This window comes from Callionymus lyra, chromosome 16, assembly GCF_982586985.1.
Source record: "Callionymus lyra chromosome 16, fCalLyr1.hap1.1, whole genome shotgun sequence".
NCBI lineage: Eukaryota > Metazoa > Chordata > Actinopteri > Syngnathiformes > Callionymidae > Callionymus > Callionymus lyra.
This window is the reverse complement of record NC_141833.1, coordinates 15,221,171-15,239,286: the sequence shown is the minus strand read 5'-3', so window position 1 is coordinate 15,239,286 and position 18,116 is coordinate 15,221,171. Positions and strand designations below refer to the sequence as shown.

The 18,116-nt window shown below is 37.1% G+C and overlaps 1 protein-coding gene across 1 annotated transcript; it reads left to right on the top strand.

Annotated features, from left to right (window-relative positions):
• Positions 1-1,457: 1,457 nt before the first annotated feature.
• Positions 1,458-17,653, top strand: amph (amphiphysin). The gene is made up of 21 exons (XM_087811827.1): positions 1,458-1,564; positions 3,753-3,833; positions 3,903-3,957; positions 4,021-4,115; positions 4,177-4,272; positions 4,343-4,450; positions 5,718-5,803; positions 5,976-6,051; positions 6,108-6,190; positions 6,302-6,440; positions 7,615-7,734; positions 7,808-7,891; positions 7,965-7,991; positions 8,072-8,089; positions 12,942-13,181; positions 14,315-14,359; positions 14,420-14,584; positions 14,651-14,686; positions 15,912-16,088; positions 16,185-16,286; positions 17,221-17,653. The coding sequence occupies exons 1-21, from the start codon at positions 1,496-1,498 to the stop codon at positions 17,323-17,325; spliced, it is 2,007 nt and encodes a 668-aa protein (XP_087667953.1). The 5' UTR covers positions 1,458-1,495; the 3' UTR covers positions 17,326-17,653.
• Positions 17,654-18,116: the final 463 nt, after the last annotated feature.

The window sequence follows — 18,116 nt, the reverse complement described above, 5'->3', positions numbered from 1 at the left end:
TCAGAGTCCAGCACATGCCAGATGGAGGCGCCTGTCAGCACATGTGCGCACACACACACGCACTTCACACACACGCACACACACATGCGGGAACAGACATGCACACGCCAACACGCACACCGGACGCACACAAAAGGCACACGCACACAAATATATATATATATACAAACACGCACCACACAAAAATGGACACATGCACACACAGACGCACACAGTCTTCTACTTGTGTGTTGAAGTTTTACAATAAAGTTTTTTTTCTTTTTACGATAAAAAGTTAAACAAAAATCAAACGCTACACAAAGTCACAAAGACGACAGAAGATCATAAGCAGAAATTGGACATAATAATTTCCAATAAATGTAAATAAATGTATATAATCTTCATTATTATGTTTGGACCAACAATTGTATGTGTGTGTTTTATATGCTTATTAAAGTAGGAATACATGAAAAATTATGTTGACATGTTTATTGACATGATGTGAAGGATTTTGTGGTTCACGTGCAGGTACTATTTCAGTAGAACTTTAATTGTAGTTTCTTTCTTTCATTATATAGATTGGCACAAATGGTATTTTTGTTTTTATGTTGTAGTTTATTTAGTTTGGTTTGTGTTTGAAGGCTTAACAATTGATTTGTTGTTGTTGTTGTTGTTGTTGTTGTTGTTGTTGTTGTGTATATATGTATGAAGGATAATGAATGACATAAGGATAAATAAATGTATAAAAAACAAAATGTATAAATACATAAATAAATAAAAGTCAAAATTTATAAATACATAAATAAAATCAGAAGTACTTTAGTTATTTTGACATTTATCCAGACATTTATTTATTTATTTTGACATTTAGTGTATTTTTAATGTATATATTTATATATACTTATGCAATTTATCGTCCTCCATATATATACAGACATACATATGTATATATGAAACCACTGTTTATTGTAGTTGATGTATTATGTATGTAGTTTATGTCCTTTCTCGTTCTTTCTCTTTATTTCTATTTGTTCTTGTCCTTTTTTTATTTTTATTTTCATAAATAATTGCTGTATTGCTGTGTCTAATTGGAGAAAAAAACAAACAATTTCAATTAAGTTCTACCTACCTACCTATTTATCATTTTATAATGAATTTTTGTGTTTATTTTATGATTTTATTACTCTATTATCATTTTATTTATTTTGTTTCATTATTGCATTTTGAAATAACTGTTATATATATTGATTTCAAAATGTAATGAATATTATATCAAATTAAAAAATATTACAATTATTATTTTTATTAAAGGGCATTAAACGTACATTTAAACAGCAACATTCTCTTGATGACATTTTCATTTTTTGCGGTGTAAACAAGAATTTTTATTTTTAAAATTCCAATTTCTCTCTCGAGGTGGACGCTCGACGCCGAACACGCGCGCGCGCACGCACGCACGCACGCAGGCTCCTCCCCCTCCTCGTCGCTGCTAATCCACCTCGGCTCGAGCTTCATCATGGCGGAAATTAAAACAGGGATTTTCGCCAAGAACGTCCAGAAACGTCTGAATCGTGCGCAGGAGAAGGTGAGGTCCGTGCGTGTGTCTGTGCTGGGGGGCTCCACTGACGGAGAGAGGATGTCAGGAGGGGGTGCAGGAGGAGGAGAAGATGGGGGGTCGACAGGTCTGAAGGATGAGGCCGAGATGGAGGGAGGACAGCAAGGTTAGGAGACGAGGAGACTAGGGGACGAGGACGAGGGGAGGTCGTGCAGGAGGACTGGGGGGCAGGACTAGGGAGCAGGACTGGGGGGCAGGAGGAGCAGGAGGAGGAGGAGGAGGAGGTGTGAGGCCGCGCTGACGGTAACACGAGCACATAGGTTTGACCTACGAGCGCCGTGACGTCACAGCGGCGCGTGTAGGCTGAGGTGAAGGCGCCATGGAAGTTTGTGAAGTAAAGCGGCTTAAACGCTCACACCTTCACCGGCTCCGGTGGAGGAGGTGTGTGCGTGTGCGCGCGTGTGTATGCGTGTGCGCGCGCGTGTGTGTGTGTGTGTGTGTGTGTGTGTCATCATGTGCGTCTCACTCCCCACACGCTGTTCCTGCTCCACGTAAATGTTCTGTGTCCTGACATGGACTGACCGACGCTCGTCATCATCGTCGTCTTCGTTGCTGTTGTCGTCATCGTCGGTGACCCTCCTCGTCATCACCGTCATAGTCATCTTGACATCTTCATCTTCATCATCTTCATCATCTTCATCATCTTCATCTTTATCTTCATCTTCATCATCTTCATCATCTTTATCTTTATATTTATCTTTATCTTTATCTTCATCATCTTCATCATCTTCATCTTCATGTTCATCATCTTCATCATCGTCATCTTCATCTTCATCATCTTCATCTTTATCTTCATCATCTTTATCTTTATATTTATCTTTATCTTTATCTTCATCATCTTCATCATCTTCATGTTCATCATCTTCATCATCTTCATATTCATCATCATAATCTTCATGTTCATCATCGTCATCATCATAATCTTCATCATCTTCATTATCTTCATCTTCATCATCTTAATCATCATTATCTTCATCTATATCATCTTCATCATCATCATCACCATCATTGTCATCTTCATCATCATCATCATCTTCATCATCTTCATTTTTATCTTCATCATCTTAATCATCATTATCTTCATCATCATAATCATCATCTTCATCTTCATCATTGTCATCGTCATCATCATCATTGTCATCATCTTCATCTCCATCTTCTTCATCATCTTCATCACCAGCACCATCACCATCATTGTCATCTTCATCTCCATCACCATCTTCATCATCATCATCATCATCATCATCATCATCATCATCATCATCATGATGATGAAAGTTCATCTTCATCTTCATCATCTTAATCCTCATTATCTTCATCTTCATCATCTTAATCCTCATTATCTTCATCTTCATCTTCATCATCACCATCATTGTCATCGTCATCATCATCATTGTCATCATCTTCATCTTCATCTTCTTCATCATCTTCATCTTCATCACCAGCACCATCACCATCATTGTCATCTTCATCTTCATCTTCATCATCATCATCATCATCATCATCATCATCATCATCATCATCATCTTTTCTTAATGAATCTTAATCTTCATTATTGCAATATTATTGTCATGGTCGTGGTCATCCTAATCTTCATCTTCATCCTTATTCCAACATAATTTGAACGTGTGTTCAGGTCCAACAGAACTTTAATTGTGTGTTCAGGTCCAACAGAACTTTGAACGTGTGTTCAGGTCCAACAGAACTTTGAACGTGTGTTCAGGTCCAACAGAACTTTGATTGTGTGTTCAGGTCCAACAGAACTTTAATTGTGTGTTGAGGTCCAACAGAACTTTGATTGTGTGTTCAGGTCCAACAGAACTTTGAATGTTTGTTCAGGTCCAACAGAACTTTGGTTGTGTGTTCAGGTCCAACAGAACTTTGAACGTGTGTTCAGGTCCAACAGAACTTTAATTGTGTGTTGAGGTCCAACAGAACTTTGGTTGTGTGTTCAGGTCCAACAGAACTTTGAACGTGTGTTCAGGTCCAACAGAACTTTGGTTGTGTGTTCAGGTCCAACAGAACTTTGATTGTGTGTTCAGGTCCAACAGAACTTTAATTGTGTGTTGAGGTCCAACAGAACTTTGATTGTGTGTTCAGGTCCAACAGAACTTTGAATGTGTGTTCAGGTCCAACAGAACTTTGATTGTGTGTTCAGGTTCTGCAGAAGTTGGGGAAGGCGGACGAGACCAAAGATGAACAGTTCGAACAAGTGGTCATCAACTTCAGGAGGCAGGAGGTGAGAGTCGTGATCAAAGTGTGTTTGTGTGTTTGTTGTATTGACCACGATTGTGTTGTTGTGGGTCAGTCCGAAGGTGGTCGGCTGCAGAGAGAAATGAAGTCGTACATGGCGGCAATAAAAGGTAAAAAGTCTCACACACACGTGTGAAGGTCGTGACCTCTGATGACCTTGACAAACGTGGCAGGGATGCAGCAGGCGTCCATCAACCTGACGCAGTCTCTCCATGAAGTCTACGAACCGGACTGGCACGGCAAGGAGGACGTCCTGACCATCGGGAAGGTCCGGACCTGAACCGTCTCCGCGCGAGTCGTGATTCACCGACACTTCCTGTTTCCCGCAGGACTGCGATGCATTGTGGGAAGACTTTCACAACAAGCTGGTGGACTCCACGCTCCTGAACCTGGACGGGTACCTGCTGCAGTTCCCGGATCTGAAGGTGACCCTCCCGGAAGAACGACGTGTTCCGGACCAGAGAGTGATGAAGTTGTTGTGTTGTTGTGTTTCAGACTCGCGTGGCTAAACGCAGCAGGAAGCTCATCGACTACGACAGCGCTCGCCATCACGTGGAGACTCTGCAGGCGTCCGGCATGAAGAGCGACCGCAAGATGATGAAGGTCCGTGACTTCTTCTCCAGATCCTCATGGATTCACATGTTATCTCTACAATGTTACTGTGTTACTGGAGTGTGTGTCTCTGTTTGTATATGGCTATATGTGGGTCTGTACCTCTTTATATGTGTGTGTCTGTATATGTTAGTGTAAGAGTATGTCTGTGTGTTCATGTGATTGCCTATATGTTTGTGTGTGCATGTGTGTTGGTGAATATGTGTCTGTGTATATACTGTATATGTGTATTTATGTGTATTGTGTGTCTTCCTTCATGTTTATGTGTGTGTGTCTATATACTGTATGTGTCTCTCTGTGTGTGTATGTGCATGAGTGTGTGTATATATTAATGTGTACACACAGAATATATACACACATTATATATATATGTGTGTGTATATATGAATATATATATATATGTGTATATGTTATGTGTACACACAGAATATATACACACATTATATATATATGTGTATATATATAAATATGTATGTGATAATGTGTGTGTATATTAATATATTTGTTTATGTTAATGTATGTGTATATATACATATATATATATATATATACATATGTGTGTGTGTATATATGTATATTAATGTATGCGTATATGTTAATGTGTGCATATACAGTATGTTAATGTATGTGTATATATTAATGTATAAGTATATGTTAATGTGTGCGTATATGTTAATGTATGCGTATATGTTAATGTCTGTGTGTGTATATATTAATGTATGTGTATATATTAATGTAAGTGTATATATTAATGAATGTGTATATATTAATGTGGGTGTGTATATGAATATATATGTGTATATATTAATGTGTGTGTGTATATGAATATATTTGTGTATATATTAATGTGGGCGCGGGCATATGAATATATTATGTATATATTAATGTGGGTGTGTATATTAATATATTTGTGTATATATATTAATGTGGGTGTGTATATGAATATATTTGTGTATATATATTAATGTGGGTGTGTATATGAATACATTTGTGTATATATATTAATGTGGGTGTGTATATGAATACATATGTGTATATATATTAATGTGGGTGTGTATATGAATACATATGTGTATATATATTAATGTGGGTGTGTATATGAATACATATGTGTATATATATTAATGTGGGTGTGTATATGAATACATATGTGTATATATATTAATGTGGGTGTGTATATGAATACATTTGTGTATATATATTAATGTGGGTGTGTTTACGACTCATGGAGGTTGACTCAAGAGTATTTGTGTCTCAGGCTGACGAAGAGTTGAGGAAGGCTCAGCGAGTGTTCGACGATCTCAACGTTGGACTGCAGGACGAGCTGCCCTCTCTCTGGGACGGGTGAGGTCACATGACACATCCATGACATCACTTCCTGTGTACCACTCACTTCCCTGTCAACCAGAGCCTACACCGGTGTTCTTTGAGCGAGTCACATAAAGAACTTGCTTTAAAAGAATCCAACTTCCTGTTGTCTCCTAACTTCTCGTCCCTCACATCTATGTGTCCACAGCCGAGTGGGCTTCTACATCAGCACCTTCAAGAGCGTGACCAGCCTGGAGGCCAGGTTTCACCGCGAGATCTCCACCGTGAGTTGAGCCGCTTCCCCTCCGACCTCGGACTCCATCTTGACTGTGTTGTGCAGGTGTGCAGGCAGCTGTACGAGGTCATGACCCACCTGAGCGAGCAGCACGCCGACAAGATGTTCACCATCCAGGGAGCCCCCAGGTGAGTCTTCCTCACGTCCACTACTGCTCTCAACACAAGGCCAGAACATTATGACCACCACCAGTGAAGGGAGAAGAGGACGAGAAGTTCATGTTTGTTTTTTTTCTCCAGCGATTCCGGTCCGCTGCGTTTGGCCAGAACCCCTTCGCCTCCAGAGGACGACAGTCCGCCCGAGAGCCCGGACCCCCCCTCGAACCACATGCTGCGGCCAGTGTCCCCTGGACCCCCGAGACCCAAGTCCCCAATGCAGGTAACTCCAGACCAGGTCCAAACCCAAACATTGGACCAAAGAAACACATGAACTAGTTACACTTACACATCTTATGTTAGGCGCCTTTTTGGCTCCTCAAGGACACCGTACAAACACAACAAACAGCAAAGAACATTTTTGACGACAAACAAAGGTTGAATGGTTTAAATATAAATGTTGAAAATTTGAATTTTGTGTTATTCTAAACATTAACGTTTTTCTTTTGAATATTTAATTCATAATCTTCTATATTAAAAGGTTAAAATCTGTTTGTAAAGGTTCATTAAAACATAAAAAATACTTTCAAAATGAATGCATTTTCTATGTTGCCAATACTATACAGACATTTTTATATTTATTTTAAAAAGGCTTTATTTAAAAGAAAATAGAAAATGTATTTGAGTTATTGGATTTTTAGAATAACAAATGATTAATTAATTTTTTATTTTTTTTGTTAATTGTTAAAAGCTTTGAAAGATGTGTTTCTGTTGAATTATTTAATTCAATAAATTCTTAATTCGTATAAAAAGGTTTTTTTTATTGAAAGATGAATTGTTGGGTTTTTTTTCAATAATAAATTCAATAATAAATATTTTATAACACAGCTGTTGATATTCTAAATAAAATAACTTTAAATTTGTAACCTTTAAATTCAATAAAAAATGTTAATGATTTATATAATATTGCCAATATTACAAAAATAAATCATTTTAAAAATACCTTTCAGCCTTTCAATATATACAAATGATTTAAATCAATTATTCATATATAAAAAGAAAGAACTTTTCCAAGTTAAATTAAACCAATAATATTCCTGATAATGACTGATAAAGTTTGATATTCTCCTCACGCGTCCGAATATAACAATGTCTGAAAATAACAAACCAATCACGGAGGTGCAAGTCCAACCATCACAGAGTGTCTTTGTGATCTTTTCCTGGACGGCGTCGTCGTCACTTTCTCGCGCTCCGTCCTCGTGCCGGCGGCGTCCATCTGCTGCTCACGTTCGGTCGCCGCGGTGACTCACTGTTCGCCGCGTCTTTCCTGCGACATCGCGGCTTCACATCCCAGAATAGTCTCTTGAGACTCGTTTAGCTCACGTGTCGTCGTGACCGGACCGCTGGTGCTACTACACAAAGTTGTGTGTCTAAAGTTGGTGTGTGTGTCCCGGCAGCACAAGCAGGGGCCCCCCGTGCCCCCCCCGCCCAAGGCGACCCCCAGCAAGGAGGTGGCGGAGGAGCAGATCATCGATCTGTTCGGAGGAGAGTTTCTACCGGCGCCGTCACCGTCGCAGGTGTGAAGCGCTTTTTTCATCTTTTAAAGTCACGTGACCTCGTTGACCTCTGTTTTTTTTTGCGGCCCCTCAGCCCAACGAGAGGCCCGGAGAGTCTCTCCTGGACCTGGACTTTGATGCCTTCCAGCCAGATGACAGCGTCTCACCCATTCCTCAGGTGTGTAACAGCCTCACTCACACCTGCATCATCCCTGGAGGGTAGTAGTTGTTAATCCCTCTCTTGTGTCCAGACGGCGGTTCCCTGGGACATGTGGTCGGTGAGTTCACGTTCATTCACGTGTGCACGGTTCAAAGGTCAAACAATGTCAATGAAATTAACATTCATTTTTGTTTTCAGGCTCAACCGACACAGAATGTAAGTATAGAGCGAGTCGCACCATGTTCACTGCACACTTGTTCACCAGATTTACTATCATAATGTTCACCAGTCTTAGAGCTTACTATTATAATGTTCACTAGAGTCTTAATGTTTACTATCATAATGTTTACTAGAGTCTTAATGTTAACTATCATAATGTTCACTAGAGTCTTAATGTTTACTATCATAATGTTTACTAGAGTCTTAATGTTTACTATCATAATGTTCACTAGAGTCTTAATGTGTACTATCATAATGTTCACTAGAGTCTTAATGTTTACGATCATAATGTTCACTAGTCTTAATGTTTACTATCATAATATTCACTAGTCATAATGTTAACTATCATAATGTTCACTAGGGTCTTAATGTTTACTATCATAATGTTCACTAGAGTCTTCATGTTCACAATGATATTGTTCACTAGAGTCTTAATGTTTACTATCATAATGTTCACTATAGTCTTAATGTTTACTATCATAATGTTCACTATAGTCTTAATGTGTACTATCATAATGTTCACTAGAGTCTTAATGTTTACTATCATAATGTTCACTAGAGTCTTAATCTTTACTATCATAATGTTCACTAGGATCATGATGTTCACTAGGATCATGATGTTCACTAGGATCATGATGTTCACTAGGCTCATGGTGTTCACTAGGATCATGATATTCACTAGGATCATAATGTTCACTAGGATCATGATATTCACTAGGATCAGGATGTTCACTAGGATCATGATGTTCACTAGGATCATGATGTTCACTAGGATCATGATGTTCACTAGGATCATAATGTTCACTAGGATCATGATATTCACTAGGATCAGGATGTTCACTAGGATCATGATGTTCACTAGGATCATGATGTTCACTAGGATCATGATGTTCACTAGGATCATGATGTTCACTAGGCTCATGATGTTCACTAGGATCATGATGTTCACTAGGATCATGATGTTCACTAGGATCATGATGTTCACTAGGATCATGATGTTCACTAGGCTCATGATGTTCACGAGGATCATGATGTTCACTAGGCTCATGATGTTCACGAGGATCATGATGTTCACTAGGCTCATGATGTTCACTGGGATCATGATGTTCACTAGGATCATGATGTTCACTAGGATCATGATATTCACTAGTATCATGATGTTCACTAGGCTCATGTTGTTCACTAGGATCATGATGTTCACTAAGCTCATGATGTTCACTAGGATCATGATGTTCACTAGGATCAAGATGTTCACTAGGATCATGATGTTCAATAGGATCAAGATGTTCACTAGGATCATGATGTTCACTAGGATCATGATGTTCACTAGGATCATGATGTTCACTAGGATCATGATGTTCACTAGGGTCATGATGTTCACTAGGGTCATGATGTTCACTAGGATCATGATGTTCACTAGGATCATGATATTCACTAGTATCATGATGTTCACTAGGCTCATGTTGTTCACTAGGATCATGATGTTCACTAAGCTCATGATGTTCACTAGGATCATGATGTTCACTAGGATCAAGATGTTCACTAGGATCATGATGTTCACTAGGATCATGATGTTCACTAGGATCATGATGTTCACTAGGATCAAGATGTTCACTAGGATCATGATGTTCACTAGGATCAAGATGTTCACTAGGATCATGATGTTCACTAGGATCATGATGTTCACTAGGATCATGATGTTCACTAGGCTCATGTTGTTCACTAGGATCATGATGTTCACTAAGCTCATGATGTTCACTAGGATCATGATGTTCACTAGGATCATGATGTTCACTAGGATCATAATGTTCACTAGGATCATGATGTTCACTAGGATCATGATGTTCACTAGGATCATAATGTTCACTAGGATCATAATGTTCACTAGGATCATGATGTTCACTAGAATCCTAATGTTTACTATCATAATGTTCACTAGAATCCTAATGTTTACTATCATAATGTTCACTAGAATCATAATGTTAACTATCATAATATTGACTAGAATCCTAATGTTTACTGTCATAATGTTCACTAGAATCCTAATGTTTACTATCATAATGTTCACTAGAATGATAATGTTAACTATCATAATGTTCACTAGACTCCTAATGTTTACTATCATAATATTGACTAGAATCCTAATGTTTACTGTCATAATGTCCACTAGAATCCTAATGTTTACTATCATAATGTTCACTAGAATCATAATGTTAACTATCATAATGTTCACTAGAATCATAATGTTCACTAGAATCATAATGTTTACTATCATAATATTGACTAGAATCCTAATGTTTACTGTCATAATGTTCACTAGAATCCTAATGTTTACTATCATAATGTTCACTAGAATCATAATGTTAACTATCATAATGTTCACTAGAATCATAATGTTAACTAGAATCATAATGTTAACTATCATAATGTTCACTAGAATCCTAATGTTTAATATCATAATGTTCACTAGAATCATAATGTTAACTATCATAATGTTCACTAGAATCATAATGTTTACGATCATAATGTTCACTAGAATCCTAGTTTTTACTATCATAATATTGACTAGAATCCTAATGTTTACTGTCATAATGTTCACTAGAATCATAATGTTTGCTATCATAATGTTCACTAGAATCATAATGTTAACTATCATAATGTTCACAAGAATCATAATGTTTACTATCATAATATTGACTAGAATCCTAATGTTAACTGTCATAATGTTCACTAGAATCATAATGTTTACTATCATAATGTTCACTAGAATCATAATGTTAACTATCATAATGTTCACTAGAATCATAATGTTCACTAGAATCATAATGTTAACTATCATAATGTTCACTAGAATCCTAATGTTTACTATCATAATGTTCACTAGAATCATAATGTTTACTATCATAATGTTCACTAGAATCATAATGTTTACTATCATAACGTTCACTAGAATCATAATGTTAACTATCATAATGTTCACTAGAATCCTAATGTTTACGATCATAATGTTCACTAGAATCCTAGTGTTTACTATCATAATATTGACTAGAATCCTAATGTTTACTGTCATAATGTTCACTAGAATCATAATGTTTACTATCATAATATTGACTAGAATCCTAATGTTTACTGTCATAATGTTCACTAGAATCATAATGTTTACTATCATAATGTTCACTAGAATCATAATGTTAACTATCATAATGTTCACAAGAATCATAATGTTTACTATCATAATATTGACTAGAATCCTAATGTTTACTGTCATAATGTTCACTAGAATCCTAATGTTTACTATCATAATGTTCACTAGAATCATAATGTTAACTATCATAATGTTCACTAGAATCATAATGTTCACTAGAATCATAATGTTAACTATCATAATGTTCACTAGAATCCTAATGTTTACTATCATAATGTTCACTAGAATCATAATGTTTACTATCATAACGTTCACTAGAATCATAATGTTAACTATCATAATGTTCACTAGAATCCTAATGTTTACTATCATAATGTTCACTAGAATCATAATGTTAACTATCATAATGTTCACTAGAATCATAATGTTAACTATCATAATGTTCACTAGAATCCTAATGTTTACTATCATAATGTTCACTAGAATCATAATGTTAACTATCATAATGTTCACTAGAATCATAATGTTAACTATCATAATGTTTACTATCATAATGTTCACTAGAATCATAATGTTAACTATCATAATGTTCACTAGAATCCTAATGTTTACTATCATAACGTTCACTAGAATCATAATGTTAACTATCATAATGTTCACTAGAATCATAATGTTAACTATCATAATGTTCACTAGAGTCATAATGTTTACTATCATAATGTTCACTAGAATCATAATGTTTACTATCATAACGTTCACTAGAATCATAATGTTAACTATCATAATGTTTACTATCATAATGTTCACTAGAATCCTAATGTTTACTATCATAATGTTCACTAGAATCATAATGTTTACTATCATAATGTTCACTAGAATCATAATGTTAACTATCATAATGTTTACTATCATAATGTTCACTAGAATCATAATGTTAACTATCATAATGTTCACTAGAATCATAATGTTAACTATCATAATGTTCACTAGAATTCTAATGTTTACTATCATAATGTTCACTAGAATCCTAATGTTTACTATCATAATGTTCACTAGAATCATAATGTTAACTATCATAATGTTCACTAGAATGCTAATATTCACTAGAATCCTAATGTTTACTATCATAATGTTCACTAGAATCATAATGTTAACTATCATAATGTTCACTAGAATCATAATGTTAACTATCATAATGTTCACTAGAATCCTAATGTTTACTATCATAATGTTCACTAGAATCATAATGTTAACTATCATAATGTTCACTAGAATCATAATGTTAACTATCATAATGTTTACTATCATAATGTTCACTAGAATCCTAATGTTTACTATCATAATGTTCACTAGAATCATAATGTTTACTATCATAATGTTCACTAGAATCATAATGTTAACTATCATAATGTTTACTATCATAATGTTCACTAGAATCATAATGTTAACTATCATAATGTTCACTAGAATCATAATGTTAACTATCATAATGTTCACTAGAATTCTAATGTTTACTATCATAATGTTCACTAGAATCCTAATGTTTACTATCATAATGTTCACTAGAATCATAATGTTAACTATCATAATGTTCACTAGAATGCTAATATTCACTAGAATCCTAATGTTTACTATCATATTGTTCACTAGAGTATTAATATTTACTATCATAATGTTCACGTAATGTAACTCCTCCTCTCACAGCAGGAAGCTGACACAGGTTTCGTCGCCGACTGGTCTGCTGACTTTGGAACTCCGGCAGCGAAGGAAGAGTCCGTGTCGAGCACCGAAGAAGCTGCTGCTCACGATTCTTCCGAGGCAGAAGAAGGACCTCCAGAGGAGACCCCCGATCCACCCATGGTTGACCCTGAGCAGACACCTGAGCAGACACCTGAGCAGACACCTGAGCAGACACCTGAAGATACCGAGGCGGAGGAGGAGAAGGTCAGCAGTCAGGATCACCCGCCGCCCCACACATGGTCACCCCCCTCACTCAAGAACTCACTGAGCCCCGAGTATTGTGTGGAAGCTCGGTCCAGGTCCCCTGACGGGTCCGGGTCTGAGTACGAGACCGCAGAGGAGTGGACGGGCAGTCAGAACTTTGACAGGACTGTTGAGCGCAGCTGTCAGAGCGGACTGACCGGTGACGCCGCGGTGGTTTCAGACTCTTATTCTGAAGGAACAGGCTCTGCTTTTGAAAATACGGTAGATATGGGTGCGTTTGATACCGACCCGTTCAGTGAACGTCAGGCAGAGACGGGTGGGTTTGATTCCGATCCATTTGCAGAAAGTCAGGGAGAAAAGGGTGCGTTTGATTCGGATCCGTTTGCAAAACATCAGGAAGGCATAGGTGCGTTTGATTCGGATCCATTCGCAGAAAGTCAGGGAGAAAGAGGTGCGTTTGATTCGGATCCATTCGCAGAAAGTCAGGGAGAAAAAGGTGCGTTTGATTCGGATCCATTCGCAGAAAGTCAGGGAGAAAGAGGTGCGTTTGATTCGGATCCATTCGCAGAAAGTCAGGGAGAAAAAGGTGCGTTTGATTCCGATCCATTTGCGGAACATCGGGAAGGCACAGGTGCGTTTGATTCGGATCCATTCGCAGAAAGTCAGGGAGAAAAAGGTGCGTTTGATTCGGATCCGTTTGCGGGACACCAGGTAGACACAGGCATGTTTGATTCCGACCCCTTCGCCGAAGGTCCAGGAGACGGCGATGAGTTCGGTGTTGACCCGCTCACCAAACGCTCACCAGATGTCTGGCTGGAAACCCGGCCGGAGTCTAGTAACACGAGCTGGGCCTCAGTGGCAGCAGGAAACTCTGAAGACTCAAACCAAACTTTTGGGAAGTTCAAAGAACTCAATGTGGAGAAGGTATTTGAGTTCCTTCATATTCTAGTTTAGACGGCACAGAAGTCCCAGTTGTGAGTAGAGGGCCAGCCTGGTGGACCCCTTGACCCCCCGACACTAGTCTCCAGTCACTCCTCTATAGAAATTGCTTCCCATTAGGAACGACTTCAACACTATTTCCGGTGTGTTTCGATGCTCACCATGTTTTCTGTCTCTGTCGTGTCCTCGTGAAGGAACCTCCTGCTGAGCCGTCGTTTGTTCCTGACTTTGGTCAAATGGTGAGCGACTCACATTGTTCGCTGAACAAACAAAGAACTTATTTTCAAATTCGATCCCAGAATGAAGAAAGCCAGGAATCTGCAAACAGCCCTGAAGCTCCCGGTGCTGATGAAGCTTCTGGTCCGGTCGACACGGAGGTGGAAGAAGCTCCTCCATCGACCCACGAGGCTCCAGATGAAGGAGAAACAACGATGGCCGAGAGCCCGAAGGAAGTGAAAGCTGCCGTGAGTCCCGTCTAGACTTGTCACAAGATAAAAACATTTGTTTGATGGACATGTTTCTCTTCGCAGGTTACGGTTGAGTCTCCGGTTTCCAGCACAGCTGAGGTAGGTTCCATCGTAGTGTTCATGGCAAAGAAATTAATCAGCTCTCAAACTTTGGCTCTTTAAAGACCTTTTTCCCAAACTGTCATTAACATTTTCCTCATTTTCAATTTGAATAACATGTAATTATGAATAATTACCACAAGGTTTACATGAAAAACAACATTCTAACTTTCAAACTCAACATAAGTATAAATCACTTCAACAACACTCTCACAGTAACTTTGGCCTGAACAGCTTTGCTTTGCCGCCCAGCCAACCAATTGTAATAACTAATCAAGTGATAGTACTCAGACATACTTAAACACATAAGTAAATGAGTGAAAGTAATCGAGTACAGAAAGTTCTGGGATACAAAAGTAATTGAGTGAAAGTACTCCAGTGCGGAAAGTACTTAGTCACATAAGTAATTGAGTGGGAGTACTCGAGTACAGAAAGTACTGGGATACAAACGTAATCGAGTGAGAGTACTCAAGTACAGAAAGCGCTTAGATTCATAAGTGATTGAGTGAAAGTACTCAAGTACAGAAAGTACTGGGATACAAAAGTAGTTGAGTGAAAGTACTCAAGAACAGAAAGTACTGTGATGCAAAAGTAACCATGGAAAAATACTCCAGTACAGAAAGATCTCAGATACATTAGAAGTCAAGTGAAAGTACCCGAGTACCGAAAGAAGTCTGATACATAAGAAATTGAGTGAAAGTAATCCAGTGCAGAAAGTACTTAGTCACGTAGTAATTGAGTGAAAGTACTCAAATACAAAAATAATCGAGTGAGAGTACTCAAGAACAGAAAGTACATAGACACATAAGTAAATGTGTGAAAGTTATCGAGTACAGAAATAACTGGTATACAAAAAGTAATTGAGTCAAAGTACTCAAGTACAGAAAGTACTTAGACACATAAGTAAATGAGTAGAAGTATTCAAGTAAAGAAAGAACTGGGATAAAAAAGTAATCGAGTGGAAGTACTCAATTACAGAAAGTACTTAGACACATAAGTAAATGAGTAGAAGTATTTGAGTACAGAAAGAACTTGGATACAAAAGTAATCTACTGAAAACTACAGTTCAGAAAGTTCTTAGACACATAAGTAAATGAGTGAAAGTAATCAAGTGATAATTATCCATTAAGCTTCCTGGTTACGCTGGTTTCTCAATGGAAAACCTGTTTATAACCGAGTGAACAAAGTTCCATTGTTTGCTGATGATGTCATCATCGACCGCCAGGAGAAGATGTCCATCCCATCGGTGGTCATCGAACCGGCCTCCAGCAACGAAGGCGACGACGACCGAGACGTGGACATCATCTCGCCGACGACCCTCAGCGACGGCGCCGACCCCAAAATCAAACACATGACGGCGTCGGGGGGAGGGTCTTCGCTCCCGGAACAGTTCCTCTACCGGGTGAGTGACTGAGGCGGGAGTCGGGGGGGAGACGTGAACTGACCAGTATATCTATATATATATATATATATATATATATATATATATCGTCTGCAGGTGGAGACCATGCACGACTTCGAAGCCGCTAACTCCGACGAGCTGGAGCTGAAACGAGGAGACGTCGTGCTCGTGATTCCAACCGTGTCGGCAGAAGATCAGGTGAGTCTGAGGAACTACTTCAAGTGTTGAAAAAAAACATGAAAAATATACACAAACCAGTGAAGAAACTAAAATCAACATCAGACATATGGAGGGAGATCAGTGTCATCAGAGTATTGAATGGTTTAATTATTATTATTTAAATATTTATTTTAATAATTGGATTGAATTTTTTATAGATTGAATGTTTTAATTTGGTTTTTAATTAAATAATTGATTAAAACTGAGGATATTTTCAAAATTAAGATTTTTCAAGATATAAAATACACACAAAATAAAATTGTAATTATAATTATTTGTAATTAATTATAAAATTCCAATTCCTATATTTTAAAATTAAATATTTAATAATTAGTAGCATATATATATATATATAAGGTAAGGTAAGGTAAGGTAAAACTTTATTGATTTATTGAAATTGTTTTTTTCTAATAACCACAGAACATACAGAATTTTTTCATAAAAAATAAATAAAAATAAAATAAAATAATGTATAATATAATATATGTCACATTATTGGCTGAAAGTTCAATCAAGTAACTCGGTGCTCTACTGGTAATGTCTGCTGGATCTACTATATCAACATTTTTATATTGAATTTAAAAGGCTACGGATTGAAAAAAATTGAATTTTGAATATTTATTTTTGAACGATTGGAATAAGAATATTAAACTTTATGTCGTAAAAATATGTTTTTTGAAAATATTGGGTTTTTTAATTGTTTAAAATTACAATAATTTTCAATTTAATTCAAGTTTATTTAAAGTTGTATAAAGTTCAATATACACATTGTTTTTATTCAATATTTAATTTAAAAAAATAACTTTCACTATTTTAAGTATAATTAAAAAATAGAATACAACAAATAAAAAATAATTTTAATTAAAAAAACTAGTTTTAACATTTAAAATACTTAATTTCCGGACATGTTCAGGATGCTGGTTGGCTCACTGGGATCAAGGAAGACGACTGGAACACTTTGGGAACTTCTGCCCCGAAAGGACTTTTCCCGGAGAACTTCATCCACCGTTTGGACTGAGTGACCTTGAAGAGTGTTTCTCATGTAGCAGAGCGGGAGCTACAGCTGGAGCAGGAAGTTCTGAGCATGACCTTAGATGACCTGAAACTAGTTGGAACCAGCGTGTGAGTCGTGTTGCAGTATCTCTGAGTGTGTTGTTATTTATTTGAGGCGCGTGGAAGTCGGTGTCGTTGTGTGTTTCTGTGCTGCAGGATAAAGTTTCCTCCATAAGTGTCGACTGTTGATCCACAAATGTATATTGTAAATCTGGACATCACAGCATGGAAACCTTTAACTGTATGAGATGAAATGAAATACAAATAAATTAAAGTCAACTATCCTTGTACAAGTCAATGTTCTTTGATTCTTCTTTGATTGAGCTTTTTTAGTGTTCACTGTTTTTACTCAAGGAAAATATAATTCAAGGTATATAGAGAATATAATCTGAAAGTACTTGAGTACAGAAAAAACTGGGATCTAAAAGTAATCGAGTGAAAGTACTCGAGTATAGAGACTAATGGGATACAAAAGTAATTCAAGTGGAAGACCTAGTACAGAAAGTACTGGGACACAAAAGTAATTGAGTGAAAGTACTCAAGTACAGAAAGTACTTAGATACAAAAGCAATCTATTGAAATTACTCCAGTACAGAAAGTACTTAGACACATAAGTAATTGAGTGGAAGTATTCAAGTACAGAAAGTACATAGAAACATAAGTAAATGAGTGAAAGTACTTGAGTACAGAAACTACTGGGATAAAAAAGTAATCAAGTGAAAGTACTCCAGTACAGAAATTACTTAGACACATAAG